Source organism: Giraffa tippelskirchi, chromosome 6, assembly GCF_054371585.1.
Source record: "Giraffa tippelskirchi isolate mGirTip1 chromosome 6, T2T-mGirTip1v1.2.pri, whole genome shotgun sequence".
In the NCBI taxonomy this organism is placed as follows: Eukaryota; Metazoa; Chordata; class Mammalia; order Artiodactyla; family Giraffidae; genus Giraffa; species Giraffa tippelskirchi.
In genome coordinates this window covers 6,818,949-6,843,552 of record NC_137280.1, presented here as the reverse complement: position 1 = coordinate 6,843,552, position 24,604 = coordinate 6,818,949, and the positions used below count along the sequence as shown (strand labels likewise).

The following is a 24,604-nucleotide window of genomic DNA, read 5'->3' as shown; positions in this document are numbered from 1 at the left end:
TGGGCTTATATCATGAGAATCTAACCTCATTAACTCATCTCCCCCACATCAAACTGACTTTATGTTGAGTGCTTCCAAAATTAAAATATAAAAGTGGATTGGCAATATCAAACCTGTCTTCTTACCATGTGGCAGAGATCAGACAGACAGAAGATACCTCTCCTTTGTCTTCAGAACACTGATGTTTTGAAGGAAAACTTAAAATTTTATTTATAGAAGATTTGACTTTCAAATGTCTAGAGAATCATAATTTCTAGCCTTGTCAGAGCAGCTCACACTGTCTCTTTGGAACTGGTAGCATATAGGTTGTTGGGCAGATGCGTGCGTGGGTTTGTGCTAAGTCACTTCAGGTGTCCGACTCCTTGTGACCCCATGGACTGTAGCCCGCCAGCATCCTCTGTCCATGGGATTCTCCAGGCAACAATGCTGGAGTGGGTTGCCATACCCTCCTCCAGGGGATCTTCCCAACCAAGGTATCAAACCCACGTCTCTTATGTCTCCTGCCTTGGCAGGCAGGTTCTTTACCACTAGCGCCATCTGGGAAGCCCATTGGGCAGATAGGTGATGCTTAATATGCTTATCATTTGCTTTTTTTGTATTTTGCTTTTTACAGTGAAATGGCCCATCTTACCACTGATGGGATTCCGCTGTGTGCAGCTAGATAGCTGTTTTCTGACCTAGAATGACCATTGTAGGTCATCTTTAATCTTAGATAATAAAGGTTAGATTTGCCAGAGACTCCTTGACTTTTGGCAGTGGTTAAGCTTAAGAGTCGGAGAAGGCAATGGCACCCCGCTCCAGTACTCTTGCCTGGAGAATCCCACGGACGGAGGAGCCTGGTAGGCTACAGTCCATGGGGTCGCTAAGAGTCGGACACGACTGAGCGACTTCACTTGCACTTTTCCCTTTCATGCACTGGAGAAGGAAATGGCAACCCACTCCAGTGTTCTTGCCTGGAGAATCCTAGGGACGGCGGAGCCTGGTGGGCTGCCGTCTATAGGGTCGCACAGAGTCGGACACAACTGAAGCGACTTAGCAGCAGCAGCAGCAGCAAGCTGAAGAGTCATTTTAGATTCTTGCTGAGACTTGTATTCCTGAATATCTACCTACCTGCTCTGAGCTAGCTACCTGAGCAAGTTTATTAACCATTCTCAATCTGTTTGCTCACCTGTAAGATGAAGATAATGATACCAACCTCACAAGCTTGTAATAGTTGCATGACCTAACATAGCAAGAGAGATGAACACACTGCCTGAATTAATAAATGTTAACATTGGTATGTTATTTACACTGGATATCAATGTTTTCCTAACAGTACTTTTCAAGTAGTAAAAAACAAGTCCATACTGATGTTTATTTCCAGGTGTGGGGAGAAAGATATAATATGAACTAGCAATGATAAAACCTAAAAACTGCAAAGTTCTTTCCCAACAGTGATCCAAGTTGTCACTCACATTTTACCTTGTTCTGTATTTCCTAGAGCTTATCTAGAGGTGCATGGAAGTTACTTTTTCTGTGAATGTGATAAACAAGTGTGCTATTCATATTTGGTGCTCTCAATGTTGAGTTTGAGAACTCCAGTTGGGGCCTAGTTATGTGTTTTAGGGGTGGGGAAGGGATGAATACTCAAGTAGTTAACCCATTGAGCAGGAAACAGTAAGACTATTTGTAAGGTTTCAAATGTGAAATCAATTGGGCACTAATATATAGGTTAGCTATTCTTGTTATTCTAATTACCCAAGATCAGAAAATACCATAAACTCTTTTAAGTGTTACTCCTATCCAGTTAGATGGGAACATAAAGATAAAGAATGTATAAAACCAAAGCTCCTGTGTAGTGATTATGATAAATGCAGTGAAAGATTTAAATGGACTGCTATGTGGTATTGGTGATAATCAAAGAGTGGACTCAGGGAAGTTTTCTATGAAGAAATCTAATTTGAACTCAATTTTTAAATTTGAAGAGAAATGTATTTTTGTATTTCATACATAGGAAAATTAAATGCAATGCCCAAAGGCAGAAAAGAATCTAGCTTGCTCTCGAAATGGAAAACAAACAACTATGTGCCTGGAATGTCAAGAGAAGGTACTATGAAAAGAAGTTAAATGGTTAACAATGACTGTGCATGGACTTTTGGGCAGTAGTAATTAGTTTGAATGTTATAATAAGTTGGTGGATAACTGCTAAAAGGCTGTAATCAAATGAATGATGTAAGTTGATCTACTTTTAAAAAGACAGCTCATGCCGTGTCACACACATTAGGATCGCTTTTATAAACACAGTAATAAACAGAAAATAGCAAGTGTTAGAGAAGATGTGGAGAACTAGAACCCGCTGGGCATGACTGGCGGTGTCTTGCTGTTCATCCTGCCAGCTACGCCAACTGTCTTTCTGTATCTCACTGTTCACTGAACCCGGGGTAGGCAAGGCCTGAGCGGGGGAGCTAGGAGAAGACTCAAGCAGCCATGGGAACTGCAGACACGCTTCTTCTCTCTGCGGGCACAGCAGCTGGAGCAGCAGCAGACACGCTGCCTCCTGTCCTCTCCTGGTTGGCCCTGGGGACACAGCCGTAACGCAGCCTTACCACCATGGTGCAGGCCTAACGTAGCCCTAGCGTAGCCTCAAGGGCTTTTCAGGTGGAAGCTTATATATGCTGGGTTTAATCCCTGGTTTGGGAAGATCCCCTGGAGAAGGGAAAGGCTACCCACTGCAGTATTCCGGCCTGGAGAATTCCATGGACTGTATAGACCATGGGGTCACAAAGAGTCGGACACAACTGACCGACTTTCACTTTATATATGCTTATAGAACAAAGGTGGCTCTGGCCAAGCAAATACCTTGTGACACACAGGTACAGTGGTATAAGTGATCTCAGCTGTTACATAATCAATTTTACAAAACATGCAGCAAAGGAGGCTGACCACCACCATCTTGGCTAATTTACTTTTTCCCTACATGTGGGAATGTAAAATACTAAGGATTCTGGTGGCTCAGAAGGTAAAAAATCTGCCTGCAATGTGGGAGACTGGGCTTCCATCCTTGGGTTGGGAAGATGACTTGGAGAAAGGAATGGCTACCCACTCCAGTATTCTTGCCTGGAGAATTCCTTGAACAGAAGAGCCTGGCGGCCTACAGTCCATGGGGTCGCAATGAGGCAGACATGACTGAATGACTAACACTTTCACTTTTACTGAGGAAAACAATAAGACAGTTCCTCAAAAAATTATACATAGTATTGACATATAATCCAACAATTCTACTTCTACATATAACCTTTAAGAATGTAAAGCTGAGATTGAAATAGATATTTGTACACCAATGTTTATAACAGTGTTATTTATAATATTCAAAAGATGGAAGCAACCCAAATGTTCATTAGTGAATCAATGGATAAGCAAAATGTAGTATATATATTCAATGCAATAGTATTCAACTTTAAAAATTGCATATGTAATATTGCATGCTGTAACATCATGAATGTTGAAAACATCCCAAATGAGATAAACCAGACACAGAAGGGCAAATACTGTATGATATCACTAATACCAGGTAGTTAGAGAGGTCAAATTCATAGACAGAAAGTAGAATAGTGGTTATCAAGAAATGGGAGGAGTATGTGGAGTTATTATTTAATACATGCAGAATTTCAGTTTGTAGTTATGAAATAGTGCTGGAGATGGATGGTGGTGATGGATGCATAGCGATGTGAATGTACTTAATGTCACCAAATCCAACAGTTGAAATGATTAAAATGGTAAATTTTAAATTACATCTATTTTATTATAGTTAAACAAAAAAAAAACATTTCTCACTAGTCGGGGAAGAGAGAATAGTAACCATATGGACAGCACAGAGGTGGGTTGGAGAATCTCATAATTTCTCGTGGGTGCCCTGGACTAAGAAGTGGAAGAGGAATTAAGACTTTCAATTTTCTGTGTAATCGGAGCGAAGGCACAATGATGCATTGAGTATGAATGAAGAGCAAAAGGAGAATTAAGGATGATTCCTATATTTTTTATTTAAACAGCAGGGTGATAGCAGAGTCGGCATTAGGCTGAGATCAGTTTTAAGAAGGGCTTCCCAAATGGCTCAATGGTTAAGAATCTGCCTGCTAATGCAGGACACACGATTCTGACCCCTGGGTCAAGAAGATCTCCTCCAGTAGGAAATGGCAACCCACTCCAGTATTCTTGCCTGGGAAGTCGCATGGACAGAGGAGCCTGGCGGGCGACAGCCCATGGGGTCGGAAAGAGTCAGACACAACTGAGCATCTAAACAACGAACAAACCCTGGAAGAGAGTGTGATAACCCACTCCAGTATTCTTGCCTGGGGAATATCATACACAGAGGAGTCCATAGGGTCACAAAGAGCTGGACACTACTGAAGTGACTTAGCATGCACACACACAAGTTTTGTACTGGCAATTAAATAAGCCCTCAGAAGTAGGAATTAGTCTTATACCCATGCAACTTCATGCAACTACAGCTCCTTTCATGTTGTAAAATGAAATGTTTTGTTAGCACAGAAACTACAAAAACTCAGTTATTGTAGATATGTTTTCAGACCACCTGCCTTCTCATTTTGAAATGCGAATTGGATCTCCTAGGATTTCCTAGGATCTAGACAGGCAGCTGAGCCCCTTCTGTGGCAGAGAGGCAGCCTTGAACAACAAAATAAAGCTTGGGTGTATTCAGATCTCTATTTGAATACTGACTACTCCTTTCTTATTTGTGTGTCCTTGGGTATGTTATTCAGTCTTTCTGGTGTTTTATTCTGTCATTTATAAAATAGAGATGATAATGCTTTAACTCGCAGAATTGTTATAACCATAAGATAATGCATGTAAATTGCCTAGCATATAGTGGGCAGTAAAAAAACTGGCAGCAGTTGTTATTATCAAGGTCTGTTGAGGCTGGGGCTGAAATTTCAGTGCAACTGAAAAATGGATTCCATATAGCAAAGAAACGAGAGATCAAATTATGAATGTCTTGAAAATTATTCTAAGGGTTTGATTCTACAGGATTTCAGTAGCTTCAATAGAGCTTGACAGAAAGGAAAAGCTTGGGAATGGTCAGAGCCAGAATATAATATGTAGCTATTGATTGACTCTGCTCTCATCTCTTAGAGAGAGTAAGTGTATCGCAATGGAGAGAATTTTAAGGCATTAGTTTCATTTTAAAAATTAGAGTAGTTTCTGTAAGATCATTGCATTCCTCCATCGGTCATTTTTTTGGATCATTATCTATGAACTAATTAACTTGCCTTCATTTGTTGTTGTTGTGGTTTAGTCGCTAAGTCGTGTCCAGCTCTTTTGCAGCCTCTGGACTGTAGCCCATCAGGCTCCTCTGTCCGTGGGACTTCCCAGGCAAGAGTACTTGGGTGGATTGACATTTCCTTCTCCAGGGGATCTTATCAACCCAGGGATCAAACCCGTGTCTCCTTCATTGGCAGGCGCTTTCTTTATCTCTGAGCCACCAGGAAACCCTAACTAAACATGCTATATGTTATAAAACATACTCAAAATAGAAATACTAAGATGAGCTAAGGATGACAAAATTAATGATTTTTGTATGTGCTTTATTATTTTGAAAATATTGATTCAACACTTTGAAATACAACAGTTTTAAGATCCGTTTTATTTCTTGTTTTTATTCAAGTATAGGTGACTTACAATATTATATTAGTTTCAGGTGTATAACATAATGATTTGATATTTTATAGATTATACACCATATAAAGTTATTATAAAATATTGACTGTATTCCCTGTATGGTACATTATATCCTTGCAGCTAAGCTGGTTTTTTTTAATGTATACAGTTTCCACCTCTGACTCTTCTTTGCCAGTCTCGCTCTTCCCCACCCCTCTCTTCTCTGTGGCAGCCACTGTTTTGTCCTCTATATATTTGAGTATGTTTCTGTTTTGTTGTATTCATGCATTTGTCTTATTTTTTAGATTCCACATTAAGTAAAAATGTATAGTACTTGTCTTTCTTTGACTTACTTCAATAAGCATAAGATCCATTTATTTCTAATCTTCTTAAAAATCGCCATGGCCCAAAAGATAAGGTCATAAATATCTGTAAAAGCAGCAGGAAGAGCTATGTCATTAGCTAATTACAAGTCATTAGGCTTATTCATCAGTTATGCAATGTTTTTGGGTAAAGTTCAGATGGTAAATTCTCATCTTTCCTGCTATCAGTCATTTCTAAAAATAACTCAGGTGTTGCATTTTCATATTTTAAACAAATGGACCTACAACCTACTGAAATTACTCTTTTGGCAGGTTATTTCACAGGTGGAAAATTCTGTTCCTGGAATTTTAAAGTACAAAACTCTGAAACAGTTTCAATAGCTAATGTATTTATATCTTTTGAGAATGAAGTCCTGTGATAATGGGAACATTTCCAAACATGCATCTTTAAAATACTCTCTACATGGTACATCTTTCTTTCAAAAGCTGTGCTTTTTTTTCTTTTTAATAAATTTATTTATTTTAGTTGGGGGCCAATTACTTTACAATATTGTAATAGTTTTTGCCATACATTGACATGAATCAGCCAAGGGTTTACATGTGTTCCCCTTCCTGGACCCCCCACCCACCTCCCTCCCCATCCCATCCCTCTGGGTCATCCCATTGCCCCGGCCCTGAGCCTTTGTCTCATGCATCGAACATGGAATGGTGTTCTGTTTCACATATGATAATATACATGTTTCAATGCTATTCTCCCAGAACGTCCCACCCTCACCTTCTCCCCCAGAGTCCATAAGACTGTTCTATGCATCTGTGTCGCTTATTCTGTCTCGCATATAGGGTTATCGTTACCATCTTTCAAATTCCATATATATGCATTAGTATACTGTATTGGTGTTTTTTTTCACCTGAATTGCTAATACATCACTTTTATCTTAATAGAAGAGACTAATTTTTATATACTTACAAAATAACTATTGAGTAGTATACTGCAACTGACCCTTGAACAGCACAGGTTTGAACTGTACAGGTCTGCTTACATATTCATGTGTGCTAAATAGCTTCAGTCATTTCCGACTCTGCAACCCTATGGGCTGTAGCCCACCAGGCTCCTCTGTCCATGGGATCCCCCAGGCAAGAATATGGGAGTGGGTTTTCATGCCCTCCTCCAGAGTATTTTCCCAACCCAGGAATCAAACCCACATCTCTTACGTTTACCTGCATTGGCAGGCTGGTTCTTTACCACTAGCACCACCTGGGAAGCCCCTGCATGCATGCAGACTTTTCTTTAAAATGTATTTTTAATTGGAGGATAATTGCATTATTGTGCTGATTCCTGCCATACACTAACATGAATCCGCCATGTATGCACCTATGTACCCTGCCTCTGCAACCGCCCGCCATCCTCCAAGCCCATCCTGCCCTCTGTGTGGTCACAGGGCACCTAATTGAAGCTCCTCACCTCATACAGGAAATTTCCACTGGCAGTTTAATATTATATATGGTCATGCATATGTTTCAATGCTATTCTCTCAATTCGTCCCATCTTCTCCTTCCCCCACTGTGTCCATAAGTCTGTTCTCTATGTCTGTATCTCTAACGCTGCCCTGCAAATAGGATCATCAGTACCATCTTTCTAGGTTCCATACATATATGCCTTAATATATGATACTTGTCTTTCTCTTTCTAACTTACTTCACTCTGTATAATAGGTCCTAGGTTCATCTGCCTCATTAGAACTGACTCAAATGTGTTCCTTTTTCTAGTTGAGTAATACTCCATTGTATACATATACCATATTTCTTCATCCATTCATCTGTCTATGGACATCTAGGTTGCTTCCATGTCCTAGTTACTGCAAATAGTACTGCAGTGAACATTGGAGTACATGTGCCTTTTTCAGTTCTGGTTTTCTCAGCAATAGTAGTGGGATTGCTGGGCCATATGGTAGTTTTATCCCTAGTTTTTTAAGTAATCTCCATACTCTTCTCCATAGTGGTTGTATCAGTTTGCATTCCCACCAACAGTGTAACATGGTCCCCTTTTCCCACACCTTCTCCAGGATTTATTGTTTGTAGACATTTTTGATGATGGACATTCTGACCCATGTGAAATGATACCTCGTTGTTTTGATTTACATTTCTCTAGTCATCAGTGATGTTGAGCATCTTTTCAAGTGTTTATTAGCCTTTCATATGTCCTCTTTGGAGAAATGTCTGTTTAGGTCTTCTGCCCACTTTTCAATTGGGTTGCTTGTTTTTCTGGTACTGAGCTACATGAGATGCTTGTATATTTTGAAGGTTAATTCTTTGTCAGTTGTTTCATTTCTATTTCTTTCTCCCATTCTGAAGGTTGTGTTTTCACCTTGTTTATTGTTTCCTTTACTGTGCAAAAGCTTTTAAGTTTAATTAGGTCCCGTTTGTTTATTCTTGTTTTTATTTCCAGTAATCTAGGAGGTGGGTCACAGAGGATCTTACTGTGATTTATGTCAAAGAGTGTTCTGCCTATGTGTTCTTCTAAGAGATTTATAGTTTCTGGCCTTACAGATAGGCCTTTAATCCATTTTGAAACTTTTTCAATGTGCGTATTGGACATTTTGGGGGGAATTTATGGTAATTTGAAAAAGGAAAGCTTACAGATGAACAGCATAGCCTAGAAATGCCAAAATTAAGAAAAGATATGCCATGACTATATAAAATATATGTAAATATATACATAACATACAAAATATGTGTTATTTAACAGTTTATGTGGCCAGTAAATCTGGTCATGTGCTCCAGTGTTCATCTGTGTCTGTCCTGCTCTGTGACCCTATGGACTCCAGCCCACTAGGCTCCTCTGTCAAGGGGTTTCCCAGGCAAGAAGGCTGGAGTGGTTGCCATTTCCTTCTCCAAGGGATCTTCCTGACCCAGGGATGGAACACGTGTCTCCTGTGTCACCAGGCAGATTCTTTACCACTTAGCCACTGACCTCATGATAATAGGCTATTAGTAGTTACCTTTTGGGGTTGTTAAAAGTTATAACAAAGAGAAACTAAAGAGCCTCTTGATGAGGGTGAAGGAGGAGAGTGAAAGAGCCAGCTTAAGACTAAGGACTTAAAAAACTAAGATTACGGTCTGCAGCCCCATGACTGTATTTCAAATAGAAGGGGAAAAGTTAGAAGTAGTGACAGATTTCCTCTTCTTGGGCTCCAAAATCACTGGGGGCAGCAACTGTAGCCTTGAAATCAGAAGACAGGTGCTTCTTGGCAGGAAAGTGATGACAAACCTAGACAGTGTCTTGAAAAGCAGAGACATGACTCTGCCATCAAAGGTCTGTATAATCTTCCCAGTGGTCACATACAGTTGTGAGAGCTGGACCATAGAGAAGGCAGAATGCCAAAGAATTGATGCCTTCAAACTGTGGTGCTGGAGAAGACTCCCGAAAGTCGCTTGGACAGCAAGGAGATCAAACCAGTCAATTTTAAGGGAGATCAACTCTGAATATCCACTGGAAGGACTGATGCTGAATCTCCAGTATTTTGGTCATCTGATGCAAACAGATGACTCATTGGAGAAGTCCCTGAAGCTGGGAAAGATTGAGGGCAGAAGGAGAAGAGGGCATCAGAGGATGAGATGGCTGAATGGCATCACCAATGCAATGGACATGAACTTGGGCAAACTGTGAGATAGTTAGGGACAAGGAGGCCTGGCATGCTGTATTCCATGGGGTCACAAAGAGTCAGACATGACTGGGTGACTGAACAACAACAACAGCAAAAGTTAAACACATATTTTCAAGGACAGTGGGGGACAGCATCCTTAACTTCCACATTGTTCAGGAGTCAACTGTATTTGCAACTACTTGTCTTTACGAAAAAAAGACAGTATATACTTTGTCTTTTTGTAAAAGTAATGCAAACTTTGTTTAAGAGTGACAACTTTTTATGTACTTTGTAATGAGGTAAGCAGGAAATGGGCCTCCCAGGTGGCATGGTGGCAAAGAATAGGCCTGCCAATGCAGGAAGACACAAGAGACCTGGGTTCAACCCCTGGGTCAGGAAGCTCTGCTGGAGTAGGAAATGGCAACCACACCAGTATGGTTGCCTGGAAAATTCCATGGACAGAGGAGCCTGCAGGTTACACTCCATGGAGTTACAAAGAGTCATACATGACTGAGTGTACACACACACAGGCAGGAAACACTTACGTGATAACAAAATATTTTCTTGGTCATGTCACATCTCAAGATATATACAGTTTCTACTTTTTAAAATGATGATCTGTGAATCCGTTTAAATATAGCTGCCTGTTATTTTTATTTTATTTATTTTAATGTTCTGGCATCAAGCTAACTCCTGAAGGTAACACTCTAAGCCCCTTTGACTGTGGAACCCCATCCCCTTCCTTCGGACACTTGATGGAACACAAATGACAAATGAATGCATGACATGTGTCCAAGGGAGGGTACCAGGATCAGTCTGTGCAGTAAGTACAAGTGAAGCTTATTGTTTTTCTTATTTGTAATTAGGAAAGTTCATGGATAAATGTGTGGATGTGTTCATTTTATACAATGCTCTGGTATTTCATGCCTACATTTCCAACACATATTTTACCTCTACCTCAAAGAACCTAATTGAGGTTAATTTATTCATCATTTTTTGGTGTTGGTGAGACTAACTCTGCCCATCTCCTCAATAAAGGCAAGTTCAGTACCTCATCCGAGTGACTTAGGCTCAACTCTGTAGCTCAGATGGTAAAGAATCCGCCTGCAATGCACAAAACCTAGGTTCAGTCCCTCAGTCAGGAAGGTCCTCTGGAGAAGGGGAAGGCAACTCGTTCCAGTATTTCTGCCTGGAGAATCTCATGGACAGAGGAGCCTGGTGGGCTACAGTCTGTGGCAGAGTTGGACACAACTGAGTGACTGTCACTACTACTACTAATGTCTTTTAGAAAATTTACAATAAAGACAGATAAAGAGACAGTGTATCATAGCACTCTAACTGTCCAGCACAATGACTCGCATACAATAGAATCCCATTAAGAGCAATTGTCTTTTTTTAATTAATTAATTAATATTTTAAATGAAACAGTTGATTATTTTTAATGATAAAAGGTACAATTCACAAAGAAAATATATGTCATAAACCATTAAACAGAGAAACAAAGATGCATAAAGCAAAAATCAGAAGAAATATGAGGGAAAAAAATATATGTAATCACAGTGAAACATATTAATATTTCTCTGACAATATTTTATCAAGTACAGAAAAATAAGAATAGAAACATCTTGAATGATGTTATTAATTAATAGATTTATATTTCTATTAATTTATATTAATTATATCATCCACAAATATACTTACAATTTTGTATCTCATACATTCTTAGATATCCACAGGACATTTTAAAAAACTGGCAAAAGATAAGCATTGCTTAATTTCAAAAAGTAGAATTCATTTTTTTGTGATTCAGTTATGCATATACACATATATCATTTTTGAAATTATTTTCCATTATCCCATGGACGGAGGAGCCTGGTAGGCTGCAGTCCATGGGGTCGCTAAGAGTCAGACACGACTGAGCGACTTCACTTCCACTTTTCACTTTCATGCATTGGAGAGGGAACTGGCAACCCACTCCAGTGTTCTTGCCTGGAGAATCCCAGGGACGGGGGAGCCTGGTGGGCTGCCGTCTGTGGGGTCACACAGAGTCGGACACGACTGAAGCGACTTAGCAGCATAGGTTATTAAAAGATATTGACTATAGGTCCCTGTGCTATAGAGTAAATCTTTGTTGCTTGTTGCTTATCCATTTTTTGTAAATTAGAAATCTAGCATTCTATTTCTATTAACTCAAACAAGTAGAATCAGAATGTCATAAATTTTTTAGTTAGGCATATATTAATAAGTTTTCTAAAATATGTATTATATATGATATTTATACATATGTATACAAAAGCTTTTCTACTCTTGATAAAGGCTTGGAAAAGAACAATAAAAAATAAGAAGAAATGATGAAATTGGAAAATACAAGATAAATGAAAAGGGATTTGAAATAGAAAAAGTGAAGCAAATTAGATAAAATTAAAAGATCCTCATATAGTCCAGTTGTTTTTAAACATGGCTGCTCATGCTCATATCTGGAGCTCTGGCCAAAAAAAAAAAAAAAGCACTACCTGGGCATTTGTAGTTTTCAAGAAATTCCAAGATAATTCTGATATGCATCTGGATTTTAAAAAGTGGTTATAGGTTTTGCATTAAATGGTAGTTTTGGTGATACAAAATTCTATTATTTTTCTGTTGACCAATCATGATACAAAAGTATTAAGTAATAGTTACATAATCACAATAGTAAAAGATGTTTATCAGTTTTTACAGTCAATAGCCAGACAAAAAATAAAAGGTAACTACAATTGCAAGACATAATGGGAACATGATTAACTTAACAGTATAAAATAATTGCCTACAATTTGGGGGGTCCAGCAGAGTGATGTGGTAGGTGGTAGTGCATACAGGCACACGTTTTCATCTGCTCAGCCAGTCTGTCTTTTGGTTGGTACACATGCATCTATTTACATCTAAGGTAATTATCAGTAAGTATTATTATTTCCTTAATTGTTTTGAGTTTATTTCCTTTTTCTTTTCCTTCTCTTGTTTCCTACCTAGAAAATTTCCTTTAGCATTTGTTGTAAAACTGGTTTGGTGGTGCTGAATTCTCATAACTTTTGCTTGTTTGGAAACCTGTTGATTTCTCCATCAAATCTGAAGCGAGTCTTGCTGGGTAGAGTATTCTTGGTTGTAGGTTCTTCCCTTTCATCACTTTAAATATGTCATTCCATTCCCTTCTGGCTTGTAGAGTTTCTGTTGAGAAATCAGCTGATAGCCTGATGGGAATTCCCTTGTATGTTATTTGTCATTTTTTCCCTTATTGCTTTTAATATTTTATCTCTGTCTTATTTAAGCTTCCTGATTTGAGGTGGGGTGGGGGGTGGGGGGGTGATGGGAAAATGGTCTTGCTAGGGTGGGCAGGACCTTGTCAGTAAAGCTTTAATCCAATTATCTGCTGATGGGTGGGGTTGCACCCCCTCTCTGGTACTTTTTTTGGCCTGAGGTGACCCAGCGCTCCAGGAGGATTTATGCCGAGGGGCCTAATTTCTGCCTCATTAACTTACACTAAGAATTTTCATTTTGACCTATTCTGAATGACTACTCCCACAAAACATTGTTTGTTAATGTGTTCAGTTGCTTTAGTCATGTCTGACTCTTTGGGATCCTACGGACTGTAGCCCGCCAGGCTCCTCAGTTTGTGGGATTCTCCAGGCAAGAATACTGGAGTGGATTGCCATGCCCTCCTCCAGGGCATCTTTCCATCCCTGAGATCAAACCCACATCTCTTGAGTCAGTTTCCTGCATTGCAGGCAAATTTCTTTACCAGTGAGCCACCAGGGAAGCACTTTTGGGCTAATAGGTAGCTATAATTCATATTTATATCCACTTTTCAGACTAGAAAATTCAGGTTCTATATTCTACCATTCTTTATACTCAGTAAATATATGACATATCTGTGGAAAATGTCCTCAAATTTAGATAATTTTGCTGATGATAGCAAATAATAAGGGATGGTCAGGTTTTATTGCTTATTTTGGTTAATAACAGAATTTAACAAATATGTTTGCATGCATGCATGCTAAGTCACTTCAGTCGTGTCTGACTCTGTGTGACCCTATGGACAGCAGCCCACCAGGCTCCTCTGTCCACGGGATTCTCTAGGCAAGAATACTGGAGTGGGTTGCCATTTTGTTTAGAAGTCTCATATTGGAAAATGGAAACTAACTTGATAACATTAAGAACTTACCTATTAAAAGTGCATTCTTTCAGTTGCATTTTATTAAGAAACTCTTAATTATATCAGAATAATTTAAATATTTTATTAGTAAAAATGTCAATTTAACATGAAGTGAATAACTTTTAAACTGTATGTCCCAATATAATTAAATATATATATATAATTATATAAGTGGAAGTGTTATTATAAAAATATACTTATCACCCTTTTCCATGTTCTTCCATACTAAATACTATAACTGAGATTGTTTAATCACTGGGTATGTGAAACTTGTATTTGACCATACCAAACATTAGCTGAAATGAAAACTATACCTGATATAACTGTCACAACTAAGAATATGGACTGGCAAAGTGAGTTTTCAGGTTAAATAAAACTATAAATCTACCTCCCTTTGCTTCCTCTCCACTAATGTCTGTAATATCTAAAATACATCCTTTCATGCCCTAATAAATTTATTAGTTTAATCATTTAATTTTTTTCAGAGAAGAGGGTTAGGTTATCTGTGCATCATTTTAATGTGTTCTCCCTGCATGTTGAGGCCTGTCAGTGAGGAAGTTTTAATATGGCTATTGCCTTTGTGACTCACTTGAGTAAATGAGTAGCAATATCTTAATTTTATACTAGAGCATTGATGAACACCTTCATGGATCATTACTTTGTCATGACAGGGGCTTGCATAAATCAATGAAGCTATGAGCCATACCATGCAGGGTCACCCAAGACGAACAGATCATACTGAAGAGTTAGCCAAACTATGATTCTCTGGAAAAGGAAAGGGTAACCCACTCTAGTAGTCTTGCCTGGAGAACCCCATGGACAGTTGTTGTTCAATCCCCAAGTCATGGCTGAATCCTTGCAACCCCTGGACTGCAGCATGCCAGGCCTCCCTGTCCCTCAATCTCTCAGAGTTTGCCCAAGTTCATGTCCATTGAATAGGTGATGCCCATGGACAGTACGAAAAGACAAAAAGATGTGATGCCAGAAGATGAACTCTCCAGGTTGAAAGGTGTCTGATATGATTCTGGGGAAGAGCAGAGGGCAATTACTAATAGCTCCAGTAAGATGAAGTGGCTGGGCCAAAGCGGAAATGACGCTCAGCAGTGGATGTGTTTGGTGGTGAAAATAAAGTCTGATGATGTAAAGAACTAAAATGTGTAAGAACCTGGAATGTTAGTTTCACAAATCTAGGTATGATGGACATGGTCAAGCAGGAGATGTCAAGATTGCACATTGACATCTTAGGAATCAGGGAACTGAAATGGATGGGAATGGGCGAATTTAATTCAGCTGAGCATTGTATCTATTACTGAGGGGAAGAATCCCTTAGAAGAAATAGCCCTCGTAGTCAACTTGAGTCTGAAATGCAGTACTTGGGTGCAGTCTCAAAAAGGACAGAATGATCTTGGTTCATTTCTAAGGCTAACAATTCAACATCCAAGTCTCTGCTTACCCACAGATACAGAAGAAGCCAAAGTTGACCAGGTCTGTGAAGGCCTACAATACCTACTAGAACTAACACCAAAAAAAGATACCCATATTATCATAGTGGATAGGAAGGCAAAAGTAGGAAGTCAAGAGATACCTCTGGCATAACAGGCAAGTTTGGCCTTGGAGTACAAAATGAAGCAGGGCAAAGGCTAACAATTTTGTCAAGTGAACATGCTGGTCATAGGAAACACCCTTTTGCAACAACAGAAAAGATGACTCAATACATGAACATCACTAGATCAATACAGAAATCCGATTGATTATGTTGCCGATAACCAAAGATGGATAAGCTCTATAAAGAGCTTATCAGCAAAAACAAGACCTGGAGATCATCAGCTCCTTATTAAGCTCAGGCTTAAATTGAAGGAAATGGGGAGAACCACTAGACCATTCAGGTATGACCTAAAATAAATCCCTCATGATTGTACAGTGGAGGTGACAAATAGATTCAAGGCATTAAATCTAGTAGTAGAATGCCTGAAGAACTATGGATGGAGGTTTAACATTGTACAGGAGGCAGTGACCAACACCCTGCCACAGAAAAACAAATGCTAGAAGGCAAAGTGGTTATTTGAGGAGGCTTTACAGACAGCCCAGGGAAGAAGAGAAGGGAAAAGCAAGGGCAAAAGGGAAAGATAACTCAACTGAATGCAGAGTTCAGAGAATAGCAAGGAGGGATAAGAAGGCCTTCTTAAATGAGGAATGCAAATAAATAGAGGAAAGCAATAGAAAGGGAAAGACTGAAGATCTTTTTAGGAAAATTGGAGTATCAAGGGAACATTTCATGCAAGGATGTGCATGACGAAGGACAGAAATAGTAAGGACTAACAGAAACAGAAGAGATTAAAATGAAGTGGCAAGAATACACAGACGAACTGTACACAAACAGTTTTAACAGTTTTAATAACCACGATGGTGTGGTCACTCACCTAGAGCCAGACATCCTGGAGTGTGAAGTCAAGTGGGCCTTAGAAAGAATTACTATGAACAAAGCTAATGGAGGTGATGGATAATAGCTGAGCTATTTAAAATCCTAAAAGTTGATGTTGTAAAAGTGCTGCACTCAATATGTCAGAAAATTTGGAAAACTCAACAGTGGCCACAGGACTGGAAAGGTCAGTTTTCATTTCAGTTCCAAAGAAGAGCAATGCCAAAAATGTTCAAACTACCCTGAAACTGTGCTCATATCACATGCTAGCAAGGTTATGTTCAAAAGCCTTTCGCTAGGCTTCAGCAGTACATGAATCTAGAACTTCCAGATACAAAATATGGGTTTAGAAAAACAGGAGAACCAGAGATCAAATTCCCAACATTTGTTGGATCACAGAGAAAGCAAGTGAATTCCAGAAAACAATTTACTTCTGCTTCATTGACTACACTAAAGCCTTTTTTCTGTGTGGATCACAACAAACTGAAAAATTCTCGAAGAGATGGATATAAAAGACCACCTTTCCTGTCTCCTGAGAAACCTATATGTGGGTCAAGAAAAAACAGTTAGAACCAGACATGAAACAACAGCCTGGTTCCAAATTGGGAAAGGAGTACGCATAAGTATATACAAGGTTGCGTATTGTCACCCGGCTTATTTAACTTATATGCGGAGTACATCATGTGAATTGCCAGGCTGGGTGACTCATAAGCTGGAATCAAGATTGCCAGGAGAAATACCACCAACCTCAGATAGGCTGATGGTAGCACTCTAATGGCAGAAAGTGAAGAGGAACTAAAGAGCCTTTTGGTGAGGGTTAAAAGAGGAGAAAGAGTGAAAAAAAACTGGCTTAAAGCTTAACATTTAAAAAACTAAGATTCTGGCATCTGGTTCCATTGCTTCAATGCATATAGAACGGGAGAGAGTGGAAGCAGTAACAGATTTATTTATCTTGGGCTCCAAAATCACTGCAGATGGTGACTACAGTCATTAAATTAAAGGACACTTACTCCATGCAAAGAAAGCTATGACAAAACTAGACAGCATATTAAAAGTCAAAGATACCAGCCAACAAAGATCTGTATAATCAAAGCTATGGTTTTTCCATTTGGTGATGGTTGGATAGCATCACAAACTCAATGGACATGAGGTTGAGGAAACTCTGGGAAATAGTAAGGACAGGGAAGCCTGGGGTGCTGCAGTCCATAGAGTCACAGAGTCTGACACAACTGAGCAACTGAACTACAGCGTGTCTGAATGTGAGAGCTCAACTATTAAAAAGGCTTAGCACCAAAGAATTGATGCTTTGGAACTGTGGTGATAGAAAAGACTCTTGAGTGTCCTTTGGACTGCAAAGAGATCAAACCAGTGAGTTCTAAGGGAAATCAACCCTGAATATTCCTTGGAAGAACTGATGCTGAAGCTGAAGTTCCAATACTTTGGCCACGTGATGCGAAGAGCCATCTCATTGGAAAAGAGTCTGAAGCTAAGAAAGACTGAAGGCAAAAGGAGAAGGGGGCGCAGAGGATGAGATGGTTAGATAGCATCAACAACTCAGTGGACATGAATTTGAATTTGAGCAAAGTCTGGTAGATGGTGGAGGACACAGGAGGCTGGCATGCTACCGTCTATGGGGTCGCACAAATTCAAATGTGACTGAACAGTAACAAAACTTATTAGTCTCAACAGCTGGATCGAGATTTATTTCTCTAGAGTTTATTGCTGGTCTGAAATAAGGATATATATTCTAGAAGTGCTCTCTTACATTTTCCATTAGTCATAAGAACCATTCATGTCTCCTTTCTGTTGTTACTACTACTGAAGGCCATATTTCCGGATGCCACCTTGCTATATGGATATGCATAGCTGAATCAACTAATACAGATTTTCACTATATGATTACACTATATAGCAGTGACAAAGACATTCTTTCTTAAAGAGTTTACTGAAACGTGAGGGCCTGCTCCTCTAGTAATGGCAAAATCTGTTGACACAGAACTTAATATTAAAGGTTTTGCCCTTTATTGCCTGATATATCTCCTTGCTCTGCAAAAAAAAAAAAAAAAAAAAGAAACAGACTTCTTCTGGTTGTACCTCCATTTAGATAATCACTAAGTGAGGAAATTGGTTTTGTCTCCAAGACAGCAAGGTATTTGAATATATTAGTAATACAGAGAGAATGTAATTCAAGCTTAAATTGTGTTGAACCCTTTGAAGTTCTGTAGTTGGCTGCTCTGGCGGTAATGAGATCGGCTGAATCTCAGGCAGTAAAAGGAGTCAAGTTTTCCCGGAGAGAAGCTTTTGTCTCAACACTTTTTCTGTGCTGTCGAATGTACATGCTAATCCCTTGAGCAAAATAAAATAAAAGCTGATTGCCGTATTGTACATCCTCCCTTTTTGTTTTGGGATTTGGGGAATATTCAAGCAGTATATGATTATGTATCCTCCGTAGTTTGTCTTTCCTCGCAATTTTGACTACTTAAATCTCACTTGCGTTTTCAGTCTTGCTCGTTCCAAGGACAGATCTTAATTTCATTAGGAAAAATTTCAAGAGCTCAGGACAAGTCCGTAATCATAAAATAATAATATGACTTACTGAACAAACATTATGCTGGTGACTTTATACATTCTCAACCCTCACATCGACCATTCAAGTTCACTATCATTTCCCCCAAATGCATGCCCATGAAGAAAATTTTCCTCGATTATCCAGTATGTGCATTTGAAAACATTGAAAAAGGCATCAAGGCACAAACAATTATAGATCAAATTTATTTTCAATCAACGAGGAGAAGCAATATGTTTTTCATATTGAAAATAGGAATATATTTCAAATAACAATATATGAGGACGGATGTCTATAGTATAGTCTTGGTAGCATAAGGCATACCTTCAAGTTTTACATTGTGAAAGAAAGAAAGTGGAGTCGCTCAGTCGTGTCCGACTCTTTGCGACCCCATGGACTGTAGCCTGCACCAGGCTTCTCCGTCCATGGGATTTTCCAGGCAGGAGTACTGGAGTGGGGTGCCATTTCCTCCTCCAGGTGATCTTCCCGACCCAGGGAATTGAACCCGGGTCTTCCGCATTGCAGGCAGACGCTTTACCCTTTGAGTCACCAGGGAATCCCTTAGTTTTTCTTAATCAAATAAGAGATTATAATTTAGAAGAAAGCAAAAAAGAGTTATGAATGAAGGTTGTTTCCTATGTCACTTCTTTTGTATCCCAATTTCCCATTCACTGTTACAGAATGATGAAGTGCTAAGCCACCTATCTTGCTCTATTTGTACAGCAAGCATGTTTTATTCTATAAGAGGAAAATAAGTTTACTTATTCCAGAGACTCCTATGCTTATATGATGATTTGAGTCAGTGTTTATTCCTGATCTTCACTATTTGAACCTGATCTTCATTCATTTGTAAAAAGTACCAGTGTTTACAAAGCACTGTAAATTTTGGCCAGAGAGGTTTCCTACCCTTGATGCTGAGTGTACAGTTCAGCTTTTATCTGGCTAGTTTTGCATCACCATGTTGACCAAATTATTCTTATCCAGAGAACATTAGCTTCTTACTGTTTAGGACTATTTTGTACAGACATTTTCCCTATCATACCAAAAATGATCAGACTCTCAGAATGCTGTGGTTTCAACAGCTTAATTGAAATAATGTAAAGCAAAAGTGAACTCAAGAGAAGTTACCCCTTGGTGGTTAAAAAAATAAATTAAACAAGTACTTCTTTTCATCTGTATTTTCCATATTGAATATTATGTAGATAAGCACATAAGATAAAATTTATACTTGAAAGCATTGTAGATTTAGTCACTTGCTTTTTAACTGGACCTGGAGTAAGGTTGTCTACAGCATGTTTTGCTTCAATGAGAAATATTATTGAGAGCTTGCTGGTTTCATACTCTAATATGATACCAAATATAGTCATGCTTGATTTTCCACTCTTTTGTGGGGAGATGCATTGCAAATTTCAATTGAGAATTACTCCCGGTCAATTGTTGATGATGTCAGAGAAGATTTCTTGACTAACATACAACAGCGATATTAAAAATGGTCAGGTTAACTCAAAGTGACCCATCATCTTATTGACATTGTTTTGTTAGTCAGGATTATAAAATGGTAGATCTAGCCTTTCTGATATTCTACAATTAAAAACAGGTATTCACTTCTCATTCATTTGGGAAAAAAAGCCTTTCATGATGAATGATATAATATAAAACTTGGAGAGAAATAACCATTCATTTTTTATGTAATTCTAACTCATTTGTTTGAAAGGATAAGTCATAAATCAAATATGTGTTTTTTAGGACATGCTGTTTTTTCACTATGCACTTAAATGTATACGTTTTATAGTTTCTCTATTTGTATATAAATCATAGGGCTTATTAACAATTTTCTTTTTGCAATTCTCATAAACATGATTGCCAGTAGCTTAGCACCTATACGTAACCGAGCAACGTCAGCTCTATAGTGAATGAGGAATGGATGCAAACAAAATGTTATGGGGAAATAAAGAGTCCAATTTCAGAATATTTGTGCATGTGTACTGTTAAAAAGCACGATGGAATCTTCTAATTTGGGTGAAATTGCATGGCAATCATATTGAATTTCCTAGCAAATAATATCTTGCCAGTGAAATCTTTCTCCTTCGTTCAGGAGGAAAAAAGGGCTGTTTCAGACTGCACTACTCCAGTTGACTAGGATACTGAATATGTGTCTTCCCTGGCAGCCTATTCACTGTAGGTTACATGAGCAGAGTGTCTTCCATGTTTTAACTTGTGGTAGATGAATCTACTAGATGGAGTTTCAACAATAAACCTTCCTGACAGTGATGCATTTGCTAATTTCTTAAATAGTTTCAGAATAAATGTTTTATCTTATTTTCAAGGGGTTGTGCTGTATTTTGGGGAGATTGACTCTTGGACATATCACAAAAGATTCCACCTTATATTTTACATGTTAAGACTTTGACGTATTTAATATCGAGTTCCTTTGGTGAAATTTAACTTCTATAATTGCTGTTTATGTTCAATGAGAAAATAGCGTTTTTGTGTTTTAGTTATAAGGTTATAAGGTCATAATGGAATTGTCTCAGGTATTGGGTAAAGCTGCAGTTTCATAGGATTATTATTTGTATGATGAGTAGACTCAGGTATGAGGGGAAACACATACTGGTGAATATCTTCCATTCAATAGAGAAACTTTCATTCTGTTTCAAAGTCAGAATTACTTGGCCTTTCTGCATTTGACAGGTAGTTCAGTGCACTTTAAGAAATCTTAGAGCTCTATGGAAGATTGAAATAAGACACAATGGGATAAGATATAGGCTGGGCATATAATTGTGCGTTTAAAATGAACGCATAGAATTGTAAGACTAGACACCATCTGCTCCGTGGTAGAGATTCTCCCCAACCCCCTAAAATAACCCAAGTTTTGGCTATTTAAAAAAAATCTAACCTGAAATGACTCTGATTTTTGGCTGTAATCATGACTAGGCTCAACACCGACATCTTCCTCTCTCTATCCCCCTAAATTTCTCCTCCCTAGAAGAGCAGAGTTAGAATAAGGAAATCATTAAGGAGAGAGCCAGATATTCTTAACAAAATAGTCTGATTTCATCTGTGTATGAAAAGCTTGGTCACTTGCTTGATTTGGTTTGAAATGAACCACAGTAAATAAGTGAAAGGATATCCTTTACATGAGAAACAGTCCTCTGTTGTTTTTTTTTTTTTTTTAAATACTTTACAATATTAGTTTTGCCATGCATTGACATGAATCCACCATGCGTGTACATGTTTTCCCCTTCCAGAACCCCCTTCCCACCTCCCTCCCCATCCCAACAGTCCTCTGTTCTTGAAGATATCTAGTTACATTTGGCTAGACCAGTTGCATAGAATTCATGCCCCAAATGTCGTTATAGAATAATTGGTCACATGTGAGGATGCTGTGAGAGCTGTAGTCAGTGCTCTGATTGTTCAGGAAAGTGACACTTTAGATGTGGCACATATACATTAAGTTCCCCTTCCTGCATAGACATCTCAGTGGGGGTCATACTGTTGAAAAAATATCTTCATTTTTGGGAACTTGAGTTCCTAGAGGGCAGAAATGATCTTCTCTGTGATTTTATCTACTGTACTACCTTATACTGTCTAAGCTTGAAACAAATGATTAATCTTTTTCTTTACAATTAGAGTTTGTGGATCTGTTAGATCTGTAACAAATACTGAAATTATGAAAAATAACCTAAAGCTAATAAAGACAAAACAGTTAAATAAGATACGTCCTTAAAGAGGAAGTGAAGTATGAAATCACCTATATACATAAACTGATTGCCATAAAAATACTGCAAAATGGTGAAGTTGATCTAAAAGTTACTGTGCTTGTTATTGCAGGTTTGGTTACAGAAGTACGGCTACCTTCCACCGAGTGACCCCAGGATGTCCGTGCTGCGATCTGCGGAGACCATGCAGTCCGCCTTAGCTGCCATGCAGCAGTTCTACGGCATTAACATGACAGGAAAAGTGGATCGAAACACAATTGAGTAAGTAAAGGGCACCAGCATACTTTCTGTCTCAGTTCTTGAGCCAGACTAAGTAGTCTGAAGAACTCTAAGTGAACTTCACCAACCACCAACGGAATGGTTTGTCTCGTGTGCATTTCTTTGGAACTCAGTAGATCCAAAGAATCTATTAAGCTCTACTTTAACTCCGAACTCCCTTGCGATTTCATAAAAAAAATAAAACACAAAATTAAGTTTACTTATCTGGAGTTTAGCAATACATTTTCCAAATAAGAAAGAAAATACCAACTGGGAGTCAAAACAGATATACAGCGGAAGCCACTACAAGAATGGTGATCCGTGATGCGCTGGAGCTGGCTCGGACGGCTGCAGGAGGCGGAGTGCGCGCATCTCTTTCCCCAAATGACGTCATCACAGTAGCTTGAAACTGACCAGAGTCGAAATATTGAAACCAAGGAAAATGAGAAACAGGACAAATCGAGCTCTGTTTTTGATGGGGAGAGAGTCAGAGAGCCCGCTAATAGTTTACTAGCTTTCTTTTAGTGACAGTTCTCACACTAGTGAAGTCAAGGGAAGAGTTTTCACTGAAAAGTCTGTGCTTTCAATCTTTTAGTAACAAAGGGCTTATTTCTACTCTTTAATAATATTTGTTATTTTATTTATTGTTTTAGCAATCATTTGTTCATTTATGTATTCAATCAGTTACTCTTTCCTGGGCATTTTATCTGTGAAAGAGGCATATGGAGATTCAAATAACATAGTCTGTTCTTCAAAGGAACTTAATTGCAGCAATTACTGTCTCTTAAAATCCACCCTTATAGCCTGTTCCCACAACTTGTTAAGAAAATACAGTGTGAAAGGGCCAACAACATAGATATTTCATAGTAGATTTAGTAATCCACATGTGTTTTAGCAAGTCATTCACAGAGTCCAATTCACAGAGTCAATCACAGGTCAAAATGCCACTGTGATTTTTTTGGGGGGTGTCGATTACACGATTCCTCAGTATGGACTATGACAGTCATCATGAGACATGCCAGGGGCACCAATGGCAATGGTGGAAGTTAAAGCTTCTGGAAGATACAAGTCAACATCTGCCACAAGTAATTTCTATGGAAATTCACCGTTGGATAATTCCTAAACAAGACAACATCAAGAATAATGTAGTAGATATTCTGGTCTCTGAGACCAATAAACAGCTGAATGTATAGAGAATGAACAAATCTTGAATAAGCATTATAGTGCTGATGAGCTTAGAAGTTCTTCTAACTTACATAGTCATATCTGTCAACAGACTCAATACAGATATTCTTGGATTTTATAAAACAATAATTTTGGAGAAATAATTGATACCACTCTCTCATTAAAAACATCACAAAAATAAATAAGATGGTAGTTTTGGCAGAGGAAAAGTTAAATGAAGAAGCATAAAAATAAGACATCTTGGTAAGTCTGGTTTCATGTAGACTGGTGACTCATTTTAATGACAGTTCAGCAGATCATATCGTAAGGATATTTCTATGCTAAAAACCAATACTTATTAAGTACATACTGTTCTGTATTTATAACTTTTTCAACCGAGGAGTAGTTGTGATAAAAACACAAAAGTATGAAATATTATATCTGGCTGTCTTAGAAGAAATCAGAGCAAAATAGATACAGCTTTTATCATATAGCAAACACAACTGATTTTATCCTTGATTCCTTATTTAATCTTTATTATCTCTGCTCCATGTTGTGTTCTGAGTGAAAGATACAAATTAGAGAAATATAGAAAATTGCTTGAGTAGTACAATACATCATGTCGCAAAACATTATGATCAGTGTTATAACACAAAGAAGAATACACCTTAGTTACC

At 38.4% G+C, this 24,604-nt stretch overlaps 1 protein-coding gene across 1 annotated transcript in view; it reads left to right on the top strand.

Moving 5' to 3' along the window:
• The window catches only part of MMP16 (matrix metallopeptidase 16), a 351,178-nt gene that overhangs the window by 169,690 nt on the left and 156,884 nt on the right, over window positions 1-24,604 (top strand). Inside the window, exon 2 of the mRNA XM_081496834.1 lies at window positions 22,618-22,766. Within this exon, the coding sequence (XP_081352960.1) occupies window positions 22,618-22,766 (149 nt within the window). The remainder of the gene's footprint in view (window positions 1-22,617; window positions 22,767-24,604) is intronic.